The sequence below is a fragment of the Sminthopsis crassicaudata genome, chromosome 2 (genome assembly GCF_048593235.1).
Source record: "Sminthopsis crassicaudata isolate SCR6 chromosome 2, ASM4859323v1, whole genome shotgun sequence".
NCBI classification, from domain to species: domain Eukaryota; kingdom Metazoa; phylum Chordata; class Mammalia; order Dasyuromorphia; family Dasyuridae; genus Sminthopsis; species Sminthopsis crassicaudata.
The window spans coordinates 590,970,345-590,990,913 of NC_133618.1; the positions used below are offsets into that span (position 1 = coordinate 590,970,345).

The 20,569-nt window shown below is 34.9% G+C and overlaps 1 protein-coding gene across 5 annotated transcripts in view; it reads right to left on the minus strand.

Moving 5' to 3' along the window:
* Positions 1 to 20,569, minus strand: part of ABLIM1 (actin binding LIM protein 1) — a 389,888-nt gene that overhangs the window by 96,822 nt on the left and 272,497 nt on the right. For all 5 annotated transcript variants that reach the window (XM_074295682.1, XM_074295684.1, XM_074295681.1 and 2 more), the window contains exons 5-6: positions 17,664 to 17,790; positions 15,241 to 15,334 (exon numbers count right to left, since the gene is read on the minus strand). In XM_074295682.1, coding sequence (XP_074151783.1) covers positions 15,241 to 15,334; positions 17,664 to 17,790 — 221 coding nt within the window. The remainder of the gene's footprint in view (positions 1 to 15,240; positions 15,335 to 17,663; positions 17,791 to 20,569) is intronic.

Sequence of the window (20,569 nt, forward strand, 5' to 3'; positions counted from 1 at the left end):
TGAGAAAAATCCAAAGAGATTAGCTACAAAGTAAATTCTCAGTTTGCTATATCAAATTTGACATCAACCAGTATGCTCTAATCTGGAAAAGTTTGAGAAACATCACTGCTGAGAAACATACTTGCCATGGGGCCCATGAATGGCTGAAATGGCCACTCTTTATTATCGTTACCTTCCTGAATTGGGGGCTCCACTTATTGAGTGGGACAGGAGTCATTTTTCTATTGCATTAGCTTTTACAACTATCATACATAAATAAAAGGAAAGGTTCAAAGATTAAGTGACCAGACTTAAATGAAGTCTAACCTCTAGATTTTACACAAAGGAACTAATTATTTGATGTGAAAGGCAATTAGGAATCACTGGAATTATGATGGAGACATCAAATCTTAAGTGTCTAATAGGGAGTTAGAGACATAAGCTTGGAATTCAGAAATGATATGGATATGAAAAAAGAATAAATTTAATCAATATTTGTTGAATTTAATTATAGGCTGTAATCTAAAATAAAGAAAGTGAATATGAATACTGATAAACGAACAAGCCCTTAATTAGTGGCTGTTGTAAAACTTCTAGAATAAAGCAAAATTTGTCCTAAAGTAAATGATAAAACATAAGAAAAATTAGACTATATTTATCAGCATGAAATATGAAATATTCCAAATTTGATTTTTTTTTAAAAAGAATCAAACTGAAGCATTGCTGATGACAACTTATTGTGATATTTGAAAATAATTTAAATAGTACAAAAAGAAAAAAAATTCCATGCAGATACATTTGTGTAAGCAATGAGTATGTTTAAAGAAAGTGAGAGTCAATCTTTCTTATTCAAATGGAAACATTGCATATCTCACCTTAAATCTTTTGGATTGTAAGGTTATTACTTTCCTAAGTTGGAGTAGTCTTCCTGGTTGTTGCTTTGAACCTAGCTAGAGGATCATTACAATAATCATCTTTGAACCAGTCTTCATCTCAGGTCAACTTTAGTTACCTTTTACAGGAAGAATTTCTGTATAAGCTCATCCCCACATGATTGGGTAGCTAGCCTTAATCACTTATACTTTCTGAATATCTGGCACACTAACATATGAAGCCATCTGCTGGGATTGGCACAGTACCTCTACACAAGATGGTAAAAACTACAGGACACAGGAAGCAAGAGTATTCAGGTTGGGAACAAAGAGGAAACCAGAGGAATGTTCCTGATGGCACAAACCGCTCTGGCTTTCTAACTAGAGACAATGTTGCCTAGAGCATGATTATGTCATAACTTAAAAACTTTTTCATCACTAAGGCAGCACATTGCATTTAAGAAATGCATCCTACATCCAAATCTTCAAGGATTTCTGATTTTATCAAGGCACATATTCCTTTCAATGAGATTGCAACCCCTTAGTAGATAGTTTTTATAAATTGCAGGGATGAAAGCCAATTTAATACTGAATGTGAATGACCAGTCTACAGATTTAGCTCTGCTGATCCTCAAGCAACAAAGTCCCATTGGTAGACTGATACTCAAAGCCCTATATTAGTAGAACCTGCCAGATTTTGTATTATGATGACACTGCCTTAGAAGATCCGGGTTCCCTTTAACACCATTATCAGCATTGCAGATGAATTTTAGTGGTTGCCCTATGCCAGCTAACACCACTTATTAATTATAGGAAGATTCCTGGAACTTCTGATATGTATTATTAACTAAATCTCATTCCACTACTAAAATGCAAACTCATTACTATAGGGATAGATTCTTTCAAGAGTCCTCTCTCCCTGACTGTAGCCTCCATTTCTACATTCTATCCTAAATATTAATAATCTTCCTTAATTATGACTTTTATAAATTGTGAATCTCTTGCTTAAAGACTTTCCCAGCTCTCTATTTCTTAGAACATTAAGTTTAAATTTCTCAGATTTTCACAGTTCTCCAACTTTATTTCTCATTCCCACCTGGACCATCTGTTTTAGTGTAGCCAAATTTTTCACCACCCCACATATTCAAAAGATAAATTTCTCCCTCCAATTTTTTTTGCTTATATTTATTATCTTTAAGGAATCTTATAGTTGGCAGAGACATCATTTGACATTTCTGAGAAGACATCCAATTCCCACTTAAATATTACTAAAGATCAGGTAGCTTTAGCTGCAGATTATTCTATTTAGACCCAATTATTAAAAAGTTTCTTTTTATTATGTCAAGCCTAAATTCTACAACTTCTACTCAAAGCTCTTCTTTCTTTGGAACTAAGAGCAGACAATCATAAGAGGAGACTTCAAAGGCTACTGTACCTACTTGCGTCTTTTCTATAACATACCCAATGACTTGTTATCCAGCCTTTCCATGAAGACTTTTAATGAGGGAGAATCTATTATCAAGGCAAAACAATTCTGATATTGACTTTTACATGACAACTTTTTAAATATTTGAATATTGCCATAATATTATCCTCATGTTTTCTTTTCCAGGCTAAATATCATTGGTTGTATCAATTGATACTCATTTGGAATGGTCTTTAGTCTTTTCTCTATCTTAGTCACTCTCTTACAAACATGTTTCGGCTTGTATTTTAAAAAAATTGATACCCCAAAAGGTGGACACAGAATTACAGATATTATTTGAACATTGTAGCACACAGTAAAACTGGAATAGGTGTATCTAAGACTTGAGTTTTAATCCTCATTCTGTGTTACCTTAGCTAAGAGACTTTACTTAAAATAAGCAAAATAAGATAATTATAAAATAAGATAGTTGGAGTCAGTAATCTCTAGGGATCCATCAGGCTCCAAATCTATGATCCTAGGAATTATTTCCTTTTTTTCCGAATAGTATACTTCTTTTAACATGGCCTAGAATACCATTAATTTTTTTTAGCTGCCAAATATTTCTGTTGATTCACATTAAGCTTGCATTCCAACAAAAGTTCAGAGGTCTTTTTTTTTTTTTTTTAATGTGAACTATTGTCTAGCCATATTTCCCTTACCCTGTGTTTGTATAGTTGATTTCTTAAAATCAAAAGTAAAATTTTACAATTTTGGGGCCTCAGTTTTCACATCTGTAAAATGAGGGATTTGGATTAGGTGACTTCTTTTCACTTCTAAGTTAATAATACTTTGACAGCTATTAAATTTTATCTTATTATTTTCAGTCCATTGTTCTAGTCTGCTCAGATAATTTTTGGATGCCAATCCTGACACCCAACATATAAGTTATGTCCAGTTTCAGACAATCTATAAATTTTTGCTAAATGCACCATCAATATCTTCATTCAGACTACTAATAAAAATATTTTAGTAAATAGGATAAGGATAGAGAACTTTGGGACAACCCATTAGATATTACCTAACATTCATCTTATTCATCTTTTTGGTCAAGTTATTCATAAAGTTTTGTACCTATCTTGTCTCTCAATTGTCTCCACTGGGATATCATGAGAGAATCTGTCAAATGCTTGTTAAAATTAGGCATATTTTGTCATACCCTTCCCTTGAATTAGCAGTCTGTTAACTTTGTCAAAAAGGAATTGAAGTTAGCCTGACATCACTTGTTCTTAATAACCCCAAAATGGCTCACCATGAGTACAATTTCCTTTTCTAAGTGCTTTCAAATCAATATCCTTTTAATAATGTGATGTAGAATTTTGCTTGGAAATTTTGGTATCTGATAAATGTTTCATTTAGATGAAGACTCAAATTCCTCATCATCTCATTTAGCTTGCTTTATATTCCACATTATCTTTTACACTTTATTTTATCAACCAGATTCCAAGACTCTTAAGGACAAAGATAAACCTTTAGAGCCCTTGCAGTGTCTAGTACTGTGGTTTACACATAATAAACATTAAAAAATATTTATACCAGTGACAATAATTTCTCCTGAAGGAGGGAGATTTCCATTTGCTCTGCCTCTACAGTTCCACTACAGTTCCCACTGGCATCTTTCATCAGCAATCAATTAAATTGTCTGAAGTTAGATAACACTGAAAAACAAAAGCCCTTTTTAAACTCAAGACAAATACAAATTCCTTTCAAACTGTCATTTCCTGATAAAGAAGGCCTTTCATTTGTGCTGGCAGGAAATGGGACAATTTTTCCATAAATATCGGTTCTTTGCTGCTCGTGAATACAGACTTCTGTTACCTTGGCAACTCATATCCAGATTTCCTTACAGTAAAAGAAAATGGATGGCTTACTTCTAGGATATCAGTTACATTACTAGGTGAGACGACATCTTTCCTCAGAGTGCTGACCATTTTTAATGTGTCCCTATGTCATCAGGCCAATCTATAACTGATTGCAGGCAGAAATAGTAATGATATGTTATTCTTCACATATAGAAGAACCAGCTAATGTATTAGCCCTAGCACAGGAGCTCCAATGCCCTTTTTTGGCAAAAGGAATATCTGAAAAATATACATCTGGCCTGGTTCACCTTGTGATTAAAGTCACATTTTTGTGACATGTCCATTTGGCTGTGGTCTGGCCTATATGACACCTTCTACAATATACTTTAATCACCTGAGCTAATTGGCTGTTGACAGGGCACAAGATTTCCTGCTAGTATTAAAAGTGTACATTTTTTTTCTTTTTTTCTTTTGGGGGGGGAAAGCTGGCAGTGGGGTACAAGATTTCATTATGATGACTGGCTAGTTTTGCCTAGCTAATATAACCTGTAAGTATTTATTATGTAAATATTTATTATGCACCTACTGAAGTGCCATGACAGGGACTGTACAAAGAATACAGAGACAAAATGAAAAAGTCTCTGGTTTCAAGGAGCTTATAATCTGTATAGGCTTTTAGACTGTTAGAGCAAGAAGGAATTTTAGAAATCATATTATTAAGCCCTTTATTGTAAGGAGGAAAAAAGTGAGGACCAGGGAACAGTAGTCTTTCTAACAAGATTTTTGAAAAAAAATGCTCCCTAAAATATTGTTAGTCATTTAAGTATTTATTCCTGGGCATATGCCCTTGCTAGTTACTGGGAAGAAGCGGGGTGATGTACAAAGAAACCTAGTACAGTGCCTGGAATACAGCAGAAACTTAAGAAATCTTTATTGACTATTAACTGACATTTTCCCTAGCTTATAAAAACTTATATACAGAAATAAGATACATACACACATAAAAGATGAATGCTGAATAATGAACCTGGTTTTCATGCAGCTTACAGAATCTATTTCACTTCATTTTAGTTATATCTTACACATAAAAAATGTAATTAAACTCAATGAAACAAAATTTACTGAGTATGCTAAAAGGTGTGGCAGTATCACTATCTCTAGTGATGATTCCTTGTCCATTCCTCTAGCCTCCACAATGACAGGTCATATAATATTTTGATCTCTTAACATCTTTCAACTTCTACTTTCTCATTTGTGAAAATATATCACCTAAATCTGGTACCCATATACAATATTCCAGCTGGACTATGACTAGGGCACACTATAATGGAAGAGTCCATGTTGTCATTTCCATGGCCTTCTTAATGTAGTCTATGATAGAATTAGCATTTTTTGATTGCTATTATTGCCTGGTGCCATTTTTGATGACTAACCCACATTGAACTTTTGGCTCACTAACTACACTCCCTTTTCCTTCCCCTAATTCTCAATTCTCCTCTGGTCTTTTTCATAAGAATGGTTGCCTAGACATGCCTTCTTTGTAGAATTCTGAAGCCGATTTTATTTAATCTCAACATATTCAGTTCAACTAACTGTTTTGGCCTCTCCTGATGATTTTGAGTCTTGTTTTTGTCATTTGAATTGTAAAATCAGTGTAAAAATAAAATGAAATTAAAGAAAGTGAAATAATGTTGAAAAAAAGTAAATGTGTTTCCTAAATATTATTATTATTATTAGTAGTAATATTAATATTACCGTGGTCAACTTTGTCCCTACCAGTTCGTGGACCAAAATCATTTATGTCCTAAAGAAAATATAAAGTTTACTTCTTTTCTTTTTTTCTTAGCTTTCTTTAGGGCCGTGATCGTTTTGGAACACAATAAATTAGACTGAGTACAATAGGAACAGTAGAATGTAATTAGTTTTCTTTATAAACATGGGCTGTTGCTTCTGCTTTGCATGTCTAAGCCAAACAGGGCAAAAAATAAGTTGACACACCATCTTGTCCTTTGTTAATTACATCTTCGGTGGAGACAAAAAGATTACATTCCTTCAGTTAATCATGAATAACCTATGTTTTCCTTGTGCCAGATAATAGCCTAGTCCTTTACCAAGATACACTCACTGTCTAACTCTACTTACAAGGTATTATCTTTTTAACACTTAAAAAATGATTTACTTATAAATGGGTTGCCTAAATCTTGTGCCAATAGTCTATAAGCAAATTCATTTCATGGGACCAACATACAAAATGGTTCTTGCCCTTCTTTAGTTGAGAGTTGTAATCAAACTAGAAAAAGAGACCCATATTAAAGGTTTTTAATCCTTCAGAAAACCCAGAGAGACATGTTGAAATGATATGTATTTCCTACACACCAGGAGATCAGCTAATGTGATTTTAACCTACTCCTTTATATTATTTTTTCCCAATGAAAGATATAAGGTAGGATTCAACTGGACCTCACTAGAGATAAGTTCAAGGTGGATTACCTTTGAACAAAGGTTAGGAAAGTCTCATTTCCACATGTTATAGTCTAAAATCATCATAAAAGCCATGAAGTATTTCTACAAAGAGAGCCTAAACACTACAGACATCCACAAAGAAAACAGCCCATTCCATTTAAAAAAAAATACTACATGGGTCTTATTGGGGGGGGGGGGGGGAAGCAACCAGATGAAATTACTTTCTAGATGCAGTGACAGAGAAAATTGGTTAAATAAAGAGTGAGGAAAATTACCCTTTATTTAACAATAATCCATTTTTACTCATATCTGGAAAGGATTCAGATAATTTAAGTTTTCCTTTATCTTTGAGAAAAGAGTGCAAAGTAGAGGAAATCCATATGTGTCACGGATCTTCAAGAGAAGGAGAAAAGATATATAACTGGGAATATTTTGTGTCCTTCCCACATCAAAAAAAGAGAGGCATTTATCCCCACAGTGGGATAAAAAAGCTGATAGGAGACTATTTATCTTAAACAGTTTACAGCCTTACATGGGGACACATGCAAAGCCCTAGGGAAGGGATTTATTAGCAGGGTTTTAACAATCAGCTCTTCAGAAAAGCAAACTAACACGCAAGCAGGAAGCACTTTTAAGTTTAATCTGAATTATTGACAATTTCCACAATGGTTTTTTTTTTTTTTAAATTTGGAAAGTGATAAAACAATAAATCAAGCTCTGATTTACAGCATTTGCCCATCTCTGGGGTGTAAATAGTAAAAATGAAAATTTAATAATAGACTCTTGCAAGCTGATAGGAGCTGACTCTAACAAACCACTGCCCTAGGGAAAGGGAATTGTAAATGAGCTTTCTCAGTGATCAAGTAGGCCGAGACTCTTTCTAGTTCTGTTCCAAATGGATGGAAATTTCCTTCCAGGATGGTGGTTTTCTCCAAGCAAGAACATGCATATTGTAAGCAAATGTGCATTAGCTTTGGAGACAGGAGAAGTGGCCTTGAATCTTGGCTCCATTCATGGTGAGTGACTTGGAGCAAGTTATTTCACAAGTCTTAATATTCATTTTTCTCAGGTGTAAAATGGAGGTAAATGATACATTAGCTACTTCATAGGGTTATGGGGAAAGCTAAAATGAGAACCAACTATATAGCCACAAAGTGTTTGATAAATGCATGTTACAAGATCCCTTGTTTTCAGTTTGATATTGGCCTTCATTTACTTAAGCATTTGGAAAAATTCCTGCAATTTTATTTGTTTTGTTTTCTCATTTGTTTTTGTTTTTTGTAAGCAGCAGCCTTCCTTTGTGAAGCTGATATGTAACAACCTCTATATGAGGAGGGAAGTCAACTGTCTTGGGAAGGTTCTTTCAGAAAGACATATATTTGAATTGGGAAGGAAGGAGAAACAGCACCAAATGGATGCCATTCAGTTCTACCCATGTCTATCTAGACCTCAGAAACCAAACCTGGAGTCATCTATAATGTTTTCTTGCAAATTCCTAAAGTAAGGGAAAGTTTCTTCTTTGAGTGAGGTTTGTGATACTATGTATCCATAGTGATCACTGAGAAAAGCTTAACTAGAAAAGAAAGTAATTTGAAAAACCTAAATATCCTTATATTCTAGATTTTATGATTTAAGAGGCGGGAAGGAACTTCAGTGCCCATCCATTCAAACTTGTACCTGAGTAAGAATTTTTCCCACATCATGCCCGTCAAATGTTCATCCAGACTTTGCTTAAAAACCTCCAAAGGGAACTTGATTTGCTTTTGAGGCAGATCACTCTATTTTGGGGCAGTTCTAGTCATTAGAAAATTTTTCATTATGCAGGGTTCTCAAACTATGGTCAGCTGAGGACATTTATGCGGCCCACTGGGTTAAGACAAATGGGCTGAGGGGCGGAGACAGGTTTTGTTTTTACTACAGTCTGGCCCTCCAACAGTCTGAGGGACAGTGAATTGGCCCCCTATTTAAAAAGTTTGAGGACCACTAGAGCCAAATCTGCTCCTCTATAGCATCTAAACTTTGCTCCTAGTTCTACTCTTTGCAGTTAAGCAGAATAAGTCAAACCACAATTACAAACTGTTTAGTTCAAGGCTCCCAATTTAGGAGTCAGTCAACATGTCTGTCCTTTTTTTTTTTTTTTTTTTTTTTTTTTTTTTTAATCTCTCTCCTTTATAGAAGAAAAAGAAAGGAAAAAAAAAGGAGGGGAGCTGTAGTGGAGATTAGAAACGTGGCCCTTTGGCTTAAAGGAAAAAAATTGCTGGTTGTGACAAAATTAAAGAAGATAAAGCAGGAAGGAGGTCCATAGAGAACTCTTGAACCTCCTTTGCTACTTATCTTTCTTTTTCCCTATTACTTCCCCAGAATAATTATCTTTCTTTTTCCCTATTACTTCCCCAGAATAAATTCTCATCTTTCTGGTAGGGAACAAGGTAAATCAAATATCATACTCTCAGTACTTCCTTCTTTGTTACCAGATCTTTATCTTATTGTTAAAAGGGTAAAATCTGTATCAAATATGGTTAATAAGTATTCTCTAATTTTAAAATTGATTCTTTAATTAGTGGCCACTTTACTTTGAACATCTTAAATTACCATCTGTGTTTTGAGCTACCTCATAGAAAAATTTATATTATTATTCTGTCACAAAGGAAATGATTTGACAAGTGCATATGCAAATGCACATGAAAGCTCACATACACATGCATGCACATGTGTATCCACACACACAGCCTGCATAGCAAATTGTATGAGGCAAGAATTGGAAGGAAACAATGAACAAGTATGGGCGTTCAATTCAATCCTTTATTTCAGTGTATAGTTGGGAGAGGGAGTAAATTTTGTTTTCTACTATATAATGTCCATATTGTAATTGAGGGGAGAATAATTTAAAATAATTATGAATTCATGTGGACCCCCCAAATTGAATACTTACCATGTGCAAGTTATTTAGCAATGGGCAAAAGTAAAAATGAAATAGTCCCTCTCCTCAAGGAAATTACATTCTACTGAAAGCATATAATATGAATACATATCTGACTCAACTCTAAGGGTCATTTTGAGGATCAAATGAGATAATATTTATAAAGTGCTTAGCACAGTACCATCCACATAGCAGATGCTTAAAGATAAGTGTCTATTTCTTTCCTTATATAGATAAATACCAGGTAATTTCATAATGAAAATAATAATTCACATTTACATAATGCTTTAAGATTTGTAAAGCCCTTCACATATATTTTCTTGTTTGATTTTTCACAATCCTATGAGGTAGGTACTATTATCACCCCCATTTTATAGATAAAGAAGCTGGGGGTTAAGTGGCTAACTCTGGCTCACACAGATAATATTTATCTGTGATAGGATTTAAACTTGGGATGTTTTGAAACTTAAGGTTGGTATCTATCTATTACTCACTGTAGCTACCTCTGAGGAAGGAGAGAACATCAACAATAGAAGGAAGAGCAAATCCAGAAATGTTTTGAATGGTAGGGAACAAATGGCAATCCTTTCTTTCTTTTATCTTCATTTCTGTTCAATTCGCTAAAACTTTGTTGAATGTATACTTATTAAAAGACCTTGTCTTATACAATAAGGACTGATAATAGCAATAATATTAAAAACATTTATATAGCATTTTAAAGTTTGCAAAGTGCTTTGCACATAAAGCACATTTGATTCCCAGAACAACCTTGTGAGGAAGGTGCTATTTTTATCCCTCTTTTACAAATAAGGATACTGAGTCTGAAAGAAGTTAAATGACATCACATAGCTAATAACTAACTCTAATAACTAAGGGAGAATTTAAACTCAGATCTTCAGGTCCAGCATTCTAAAAACTGCACCATGTCTCTGACTCTGTGAGAATTCCGTGTCTCTATATTGAGTTACCTTACTTCCAACACAACTATTCAGTTGTCCAGATAAACAGAGATTCCCAAAGTCTGCTCTAAGACTTGGGGCATACCACATAGAGTACTTTACTTTTTCCTCAGAAAAATTCCAGCACTTAGGTAGTCCCATTATTTCCATTTTACAGATGAAGCAAGAGAATAGAATGGTGAAGAGACTTAATTACAATTACATAACTGGGAGGTATATGAGCTAGGTTTTCGGACTCCAAACTCCACTGCTGCTTTCCTAGACTGTGAGCCCCCAAACAAATGACAACCCAGTCACAGGTTATATAATCACTGAGATAGAAGGTATCTTCCAACCCTTTTTGATTCAACACCCCTATCTTTTGCTGATCTATTTTTATTTTTACAAAAAAGGAAGGAAACTGAGTCCCAGAGGGGTTAACCACAGCTAGCTATTAGAGGAGATGGGGTGTTTGAGTTCTGGTGTCCTTCCCACTATATCATTTAATTCTTAGCTTTTTTACATGAGAAAGGCAACTTCTGATCTTCCACAGTTTCTCTGGCATGAGGATATCTCAAATTTGAGTTAATTAGTGCCAAGTATCAAACATTAATGGACCTATGGGAACTGAAAAACACCAAATTCAAACCTCATTATAAATACTAGAAAAGAGGTGTTTGTCCAGTGTTTGTCACTTCTCCTAAGCAATTATTTTCTTCCAGTTCTTTTAGAGTTGCTATTGCTGCCCCCAGCTGAACTATCAATTGGACACATCCTTCAATCCAGAAAGTCATGCTAATAATTTCACTAGTGGTGGTGGACAGGAGAAAAGAGGAAAGGGTTAGGCAGGGTGGGAGGGATGTAGGAGGGAGGAGATAGATATTCAGAGCATGAGCTGTACTTTTATAGTGGCAATGTGGTCAAACTGGCTTCCAAGCTGACTGCACTGCATCATTGTTTGACAACCATGAAGGGTGAATTTTCCAAGATCCCACACCCATCTGAGGAGGGCAAGATGCCAATGGGGTGGATTAGGAATCTCAGAGCTGAAAGTGGTGTGACAATAGCACCCATTAGAATGGTATCATACAGAAACTTCCCCAGCTTTTACTCCATCAGAGCTACTTTCACTCCAATTCCAAGTTTGAGAATTTGATAAAATACTCTGAAGCTACAATGATCCCTGGGGCTATTTGACCGTCTAGGAAACAATATTCAGATATATTTTTCTTCAAAATGGGTATGTGTTTGAATGCAGTTTTATATTAGACATTCCTTTTTGCAGCTGTTACAGCAAATTATCCAAAATGAAAGTAAACCAAAAACCTCTTTGGGGAACCAATTACAAACATTGATGCCCAAGGCAAACTTGTTTTCCCAAGGGAAGTCATATATCTTTTACTTTTTGCTAAATTCTTTTTCAGATCTGTGGCATATATTCACTTTCTTCCTTTTGTACCTCCTAGAGTCAGAGCTGAGATATTATCCAGACACTACTAGTTTCTGGGATCCTCTGTTCTATTTTGTTGTTGTTGTTCTATGTGGAAGCTTACCTTTTTGTTTTTTTAAATTTCTCGGTTCATCTTTTTTTTTCCCCACAGAACAGATCAAACCTATAGTCTTCCATATAAGAAATGATGTTGTATGTTATTTATGTTCATTCCTGTTTAAGAGAAAGCAGTTTTCCTATAATTACCTATAAAGTCTTGAATTATCACCAGCAAACAGATTTATTGAAAATCCACATCTTCACATGTAACTTTGCTGAAAATATGCAATGTCAGATTCAGGGCAAGGAGAAAGAATCCTGACTAACTGAATAGAGTATTGATTGGCAATTTCTCCCCCAAACATGTGGGGTTATCCCTCTGTGTAATTAATTGGCTTTTATTAATGCTGACGACAATGGAGACCTTGACACAGTTGAAGGGACTGGGTTTTTTTAACTTGGTGAAGAAAACTCTAAGGATGAACATGAGAGCTGTCTCAAGTATGTGAAGGGCTATTTCCTGGAAGAGAGAGATGAGATGAATTCTCTTTAGCCTCAAAGAGAAGAACCCAGCAAAGGGTGGAAGATGTAAAGAGGGATTCTTTCAGGATACGGGTTGGTATAGATGGCCACTGAAGTCCCTTCCAACTCCCAAATTGTATGATTTCGAAACATCTGTGAAGTTATTTGAAAGAAAGGTGATCCAAGATTTGCTGGAAAATAAAAATTAACCTCTGATGGAGAATCCCATCAAGTGGAGGTTGGATAACATTCTGATCCATCTTTGAATCTCTATTTCTTCATAAGTAAAATGAGAATATATCAGTCCTATCCACATAATAGGAGGATGTTGAAGAAGATACATGAGATAGTATATATAACATTTTGTAAATCATTGTAAGAAATCATATAAATATCAAGTTAAGACTTGATATTTATATTATATTAAGATCGCAAATTTAGGGCTAGAAGGAATATTAAAGGTGGCCATCTTTTAATAATTTAATGAAATATTAAATAGTTAAAATATGGCATGTTGTTAGGATTCTTACAAGGTGCTAAGTCACTGGAATGGATATAATTATCTAATTTAGCATGGTACTTAACAATTCTCTAGTTCAGTAATGTATTTACTAGAATTCCATGAGATTCACACTTTTAAGAGCACATACTTTCAAGGAGCTCCCACAAGCCCAGGGAGTACCCAAAAGCCCACTTTTGGAGGCAGAGTCTGATTCCCACACTCTAGGAGATTAAGAGTCAAGAGTGATTCAAGATTCCACCATGGTGCTGGCTGGAGACATCAAGAGGCTAGAGGCTGAAGGACAAACCTTTGGATTTGGAGACATTCGGACAAGAGCTCTCAAGGAATCAAGGAGAGAGGAAGGCCTTCAGAAAACTAGCCGAGCCCCAAATGAAGGAAATAAGATTTGGAAAGAGACAGTAAAGAACTTTAACTCCTGGCTGCATTTTGGGATTATTGAATGGAACTGAAGCCAAGGCTGCCTCCAGAAGCTCCACAAGGAACTTGCTTACAGAGAACGATTACAATTTAGAAAAACAGAACATTACAGCATGTAAAGTGAAATTAAAAAACAAATGCTTATGATATACTATTAATGATAATATCTGAGAGTCCTTCTGAACTGATTTTCTCTGGCCTATATAGTTTGAGGATTAAATCTGACTGAATTCATATAATTCCAAGTGATAGATAAAATTAGTCAAGGGATCCTTGTTCCTGGGCCAGCCTGGGTTTTAGTTGATGGACTTCCTGTTCCATCTCTGTCTTGATTCCCCTATCTCTAGTATCAACCTTGAAAGATAGGATGTGAGTATGTTCTAAGTAGGGTAATCTTTACTTTTCATGAGGGCAAAGCAACACACATACCAGGAAGCCTTCTGCAGTGGGTAAAAGCCTATATAATGATCACATTCTAATTTGTGCTGTCTATATCTTAGTCCTATATTGGACTGGAAGGTCCTTGAGGGTAGGATCTGATTATTTTTAGTCCTTTAGCACTGCATTCTCCTGGAACACAGAAGCTTCATCATGAAAGTAAGTAACAATGTTGTCACTGACCATAGTAGTCATCAGAGATAACAACGGGGAAAGTGTGACCCAAAGCTGTCTTGCCTGCAGCAGCCACACCTAAACAGACCAAATATGCTGAGGATGTTCATTGTTACACAGGATGTGGGTTTCTTAGGGTGGGGAATCTACCTCTTCATGTTTCACTCACCCTTTCTTTTCTCAGATCAAGTGATATAAAATGTAGAATGCTTTGCAAACCTTGAAGCACTAAATGAATAATACTAGCTGTAACTTTTATCAGGTGTATTTCTTAGTTTATTAAATGGTATTTCTGTGTATATATGCATGCTCATGAACATGTATAAGTACAGAAACATTTCCCTCAACCCAGATCTAACACTAATTCTTTCCTCTGCTTTAATTATTAACATACACTTCTTCTAATTTTCTTTCTGCCCCTGGTCTCAAGAACCATTCATTCCTTTTGCTTTTGTTAAATTCTCTTACACTCTAGTTAGTAAACTGGTATCTTTGCAACACACCTGAAAAGTCTAGTTTCCAGAAAAAAAAAACAAAAACAAAATAAATTTGCTTAATGTCTATAAGACATTAGTTCTGTAAGGGAAGGGAAGGAGGAGGAAATGAACAATTATATAACACTTACTATGTGCTAAGTGCTATATGCTAAGTACTTACAAATGTTATCTCAATTTGATGCTCTTAATGACTTTGAGGTAGGTACTATTCTTATACTCATTTTGTAAAAATAATAATAATGATAGCTACCATTTACAAAATATTTACTATGTGCCAGGGATTGTGCTAAATGCTTTACAGTTATTACCTCATTTGATCCACACCACAATCCCAGTAGATAGATTTTATGATCTCCATCGGTTGTTGAGGAAGCTGAGACAGACATAGATTAAGTGACTTAGTAAACAGTTGGCATATGGCTGGATTTGAACTCTTCCTGACTCCAGAGCCAGGACTAATTCACTGGGCTTTTCAGCTGCCTGTAAAATTTTAGCCACATTGAAGAACATTTGTTTTCCATAGATAAACAAAAACCTATGAAAAATAAAATATTTTCTCATGTAGTAGAAATCAATATCAATATTACCTCAAGTGGTTAAATGTAATTTTTTAAAAAAATTCTTTCATAAAGGTGTGAGTAGATAGAACTGGTGATCTGGTTGTTTCCAAAGGCATTTAAAAGCTCTTGCAACTCCAAAGTTTTTTTGTATGAAAAGACATGTTGGGAAACTATTACTTACCTCTAGAACTTTCCCTGTGATAAATTGTTGACAAGCTTCACATTTGACACCAAAAAGCCCCTGATAGTCCTTTTCACAGTAAGGAGCTCCATCCCTGAAAAAGAAAGCCCAAGCAGTATAAATCTATTTCCCATTTCCTTGAAAAAGTACTCTGTAGATTAGCCCTGCAGGAACCCAAAGCCTGTAGCAAATAGAAAAGGAAACATGTCTCCCCCCCCCCCCATATACTCCTACCAAATAATATTAAGGATAATTTTTGTTTCTTGAGAACGCATGGGGATACTAGAGTTTCACAGCCAAAATGCCCACAGGAGCCAAAGAGTAATATAGTGCTCTCTGCTACAGATAATAACCAAACAGCTTAAAGATATTAATGTCTTTACCTATGATTTATGTAAGTATTACTGTCCATCATCAGTAGAAGCTTATATTTATATGTACATATAAATTCATTCCAATTGCAAAGCCAAAAAGGGTTCCTTGTTGCATTTTCTCATCACAATGTTTCTAGGCAGAAAGTATGAGGGCATATTGGTTGTTTGCTTTTTGATACTGCAGTAACTTCTATGGCCCTACTCAAAAAATTTAAAACCTGAGAACCAAAGAAAAGAACCAAGGGAAAGACATATTTTGTACTGTCTCCTCTTCCATTCCTGGGCCTACTCCATTTTCCTCTTTGACTGGTATCTCTATGACCGTCAGAGGTCTTGTGTAAGTAATTTAATGGCAGGCATCATGTCTCATTTTGTAGTTCATCCCCCAATCCCACCTAGCAAAGTACATTATACACAATAGGGGCTTAATAAATGAATGAATGGTGGAAAACAAGATTATCCACTATGGAGCCTCCAAATGACCCTGATCTCCTCAGATTTTTAGACTTTTTTCCATAGGGTCTTAAATATTATAGGCCCCTAATTTGTTAAATTAAATATCTTAATATCTTCTTTTCTATGCCCCCAATCCAACTCCAATAAAATAATTCCTGTCTTGGGTCCATTTTTCATAAGTCTTCTAGATCCTGCTTTATATTAGTTAATATTTTAAAGGCTATTTTACATTTAACTCCTTTCCCCCCACAAATTGTATGAGGAGAATTCATCCTCTCATATGTCATAGTTTTTATTTATTTTTTTTGGTTTTATTTTATATAGGGGAAAGTTCAGTTTTTTGTTAAGTTCAGAATAATATATTAAATTATATAAGGCAAGAATGTTTGAATAGGGTAGGGAATGACTCTAGGGAAGTTGCTTAAACTCTCAGTGTTCCAGAAAACTCCAATCCTATAAGTTTCAGAAAAGATGCTGACTTTCCCATATCAATGAAATCATAGCTGTAGTCTTTATTCCTTCAGTTGTCTTTATGGGGAGAACCACCTTGATGAGATAATTCTTGCTAAAATGTTAATGACTGATTAAGCCTCACCAGGATACTTTTTCCCCTCCCAGATGATTTATTTCTATTTCAACACAAACTCTTAGAGACTCAAGACAGATTCTAGCTCTTCTACTGTTGAAGCCAGTGGGGCAGATGTTTCTGGGCAGGGAGTTGCTTCCTAAACATTTCTCAAATCCTACCACATGGGTAAGTACTTTCTGTGTCTACATATAGAGCTAAGCCTGCTCAGACACATCCCCAAGACCTGTAATGGGGAAGAATTATGATGTAGTACAAAGAGGAAAAGATTTGAAATCAGGATCCAAGGTTCTACCCCTCCCTCTGCCAATCATTCTCTCTGTGACTATGGGGAAATTGTTTACCTTTTCCAAGCTACAACTTCCAGATATGAAAATATATAAAATGTAATAATACTCTATCACATGCACAAATTTGTTTAAAAGAAAGCATCTTGTATATTTTTTTAAAAAATCATGTAATCTGATTCTGTCATACATTCCCTATTTATTCAATTTCAGTGGCTCCCTATTACCTCTGAGATCATGTATAAAATCCTCTTTTTAAAATATCTTAATAACATGGCCTACTTGTTGGTTTGAATCCTGAGCTCAAGATTCTAAATAGGACTCCCCTTCTTTGCCTAACTCAGTTAAATGGCAACATTACAAAATGTTCACTCACAATCTGCGACATTTGAGAAACTTGAGGCATGAACACAATTTCACAGAATAATAGGTTTAGAGATGGAAGACCATTCAAAACCCCCTCATTTTACAGATGGGGAAAGTGATACATACTAGTACACAGAAAGATTAAGAGACTTGTCTACTGCCTATTGATACAGCTACTATCTGAGATGGCATTTGAACTCAGGCTGTCCTGAGTTCAAGTACACCATACTGTCTCAATGAGGATAAGCTTTCTTGCTAAATTTCATTCATCAAGTGCCCATTATCAACTACCGAGTACATTTGTTTTGGTAACCCCTATTAATTCTGGATTTCATTCAGTGAGAAATTTCTTACTTGCTGATGTATTCTCCAGTGAGGACTTTTCCACAGGATTTGCACTTAAAACACCCCAGATGCCATTGCTTATCCAGAGCCAGCAGTGCCTGCCCATTTTTTATGTCTCTGCCACAGCCAGCACAATCTGGAAAACAACAACCAACAAAGAACTACATGTTTGTTGTACAAAACCCAAGCTTGAAAGAAGGCAATGAATGAATACCTTGTGGGATGCTTAAGATTATTTATTTCAAATGAAATTCCATGCAGAGAAAGAGAAACTTTACAAATGATATAAGTCAAGACTTCAAATGAGTAATAATTAGAAAAATGCAAACTAAATGCAAATGAAAACAACTGAAGTTCCACACCTATTTGGCAAAGATGACAAAAATGGAATGATGGCATTTATTGGTGTAGAAAGGTAGGTATGCTGATACACTGTTGGAGCTGCTGTGGATTTGCTTAGTCATTCTGGAGAACAATTTGGAGCCAGGCCACCTAAAGTCATTAAATTGTACATAATTATAATATAGTGATGTCATGGCTAGATCTAAACCCCAAAGAAATAAAAGGAAAAGGAAAAGGATCTATCTGTACAATAATATTTATAGCAACTCTGTCTGTCTGTCTCTACACACCTGTAGCAAAGAACTGGAGACTAAGCATCTATCAATTCAGAAATGGCTGAACCAAGGTTATAGGAATATTAGAATATTATTATGCACAAAAAATTATCAAAAGGACAATTTTAAGGAAATAAGGAAAGATTTATATGAATTGATGTAGAATGAAATGAGTAAAAACTAAGGTAACAACATAATAATAAAAAAAGTGAAAAGAAAAACAATTTTGAAAAACTGATCAAAATAATAACAATGCATGACTCCAGAGGACTGATTAACACATACACCCCAACTGCTAACAAAAGACAGATGGTTTCAAGATACAGAAGGAAACCACTTGATTTTCTTGATATAATCACTATGTGTGTTTGTGTTGCTTGATTATGCATATTTATTACAAGGATTATGCTTTTTACTTTTTAGAGGGATAAGGATACAAATTACTGGTGGGTCAAAAAAGCCCATAAAAGAAAGAAAGAAATAGCATCAAAGTATTAAAAAATGAGCAGAATAAAACAGGAGTTCAGAAGAAAATTCAGACAAATAGGACAGTTCTGAAAACAAGTTGAATTTATTATATACTTTTAAAAATGCATCAATCTTTATTTAAACACAATCAGTTCTTTCTCTGGTATGGATAACATTTTTCATCATAAATCCTTCAGAGTAGTCTTGGGTCATTGTATTGATCAGAATAGCAAAGTCATTCATATCTGATCATCTCATAACATTGCTATTACTTTGCACATAGTACATTTCACTTTTCTTGAGTTCATGGAGAACTTTTCAGGTTTTTCTGATAACCTCCTGCCCATCCTTTCTTATAGAACAATAATATTCCATCATAATCATAGACCACAATTTTTTCCAGTTATTTGTTCTGAGAAAACAGCTAAATTTATTATGTACTTTTTTATAGCAAACTTTATGTAATAGAAATGCATGATTTCATAGATAATATTCTTCCTTTTCTACTTTACAGAAATTTTGTTGGTTTTGCTTTTTTACTACACATACACACACACACACATACACACCATTGAAACTATGTATCCCTGAGGTTTTGAAACTGATGTGGTAGAACAAAGGAGTTCCTAATCTTATTTGGGTCATGGACCCCTTCACCCAGTCTGGCAAAGTCTATGGGATGGGCCTTCTCAGAATAGTCTTTTTAAGTGCACAAAATTAAATAACATGGGATTGCAAAAGAAATCGATTACACTAGAATAGAGTTATCAAAAAAATTTTTTTTAAGTTCTCAGTTCTCACTACATTCCTGGTATAGTGAAAAGATTCCTGGATGTGGAGTCAACAATTAATAGCTGCATGCCTTTGAACATGTTATAACCTCTCTGAACTTCAATTACTTCATTTTTAGAACTGTGATGATGATACATACTTACTCTCTTTATTTTACAGGGTTATTGCAAGGACCAAATGAATAGAATATGAATGTTCTAACCAACTACTACATCTTGTTTCATGCTGATTTGTCTTTTATATTGTAACTTCTTGATGGATTTTTTTAAATGAGGGGATCTATTTGAAGCTTATTAATAATTAATTATTATTAACAGTGTAAGATATTCAGCTAAACCTAATTTCTCCAAAATTGCTATCTAGTTTCGTAGTTATTTTGAATTAGGTAACCCTCTCCTAATAGTGTGTATTTTGAGGTTTACAAATACTAAGCTACTCTGTTTGGTTGCTTGATCAAAGTAGAGTGTGTCTGGCTGATCAGACCAATAAAAGCTCAGAAGGCTTCACCATAGGTTGGGAACAATAGTCTGTTTGAACATTTAGGAAAGAAATGTCTCTAAATTTGTGCATTTCACATTTCTTTGAGCTAAGTACTAGGGATATAAAGAAGGGTAAAAAATAGTCTCTACTTTCAAGGAGCTCACAGCCAATGAAGGAGACAGGATATATAGAGGAGAAAGTGGCACCAATTTCAGAGGGAAGGCACTGAGAGAATTTAGAAAGATTTCCTTTTGCAGATGGAGTCTTAGCTGAAATCTGAAAGAAGCCAGGGAAGTCACAAGATGGACACCTTAAGAGAATGGAATGGCTTCCGGGCATGGGGCACAGCTAAAGAAAATGTTTGGAGTGAGATGGATCATTTATTACATCACAGATTTCATGGAAGACAGTGAAGTGTAAAAGTCTGTAAAGGTAGGAAGGGGCTAGGTTTTAAAACCAAAAAGAGGATTTTATTTTTTACCTTGAAGGTAATAGAGTGCCAATGGAGTTTACTAAGTAAGGATATATGTATGGCAGTCAGACATGAATTTGATGAAA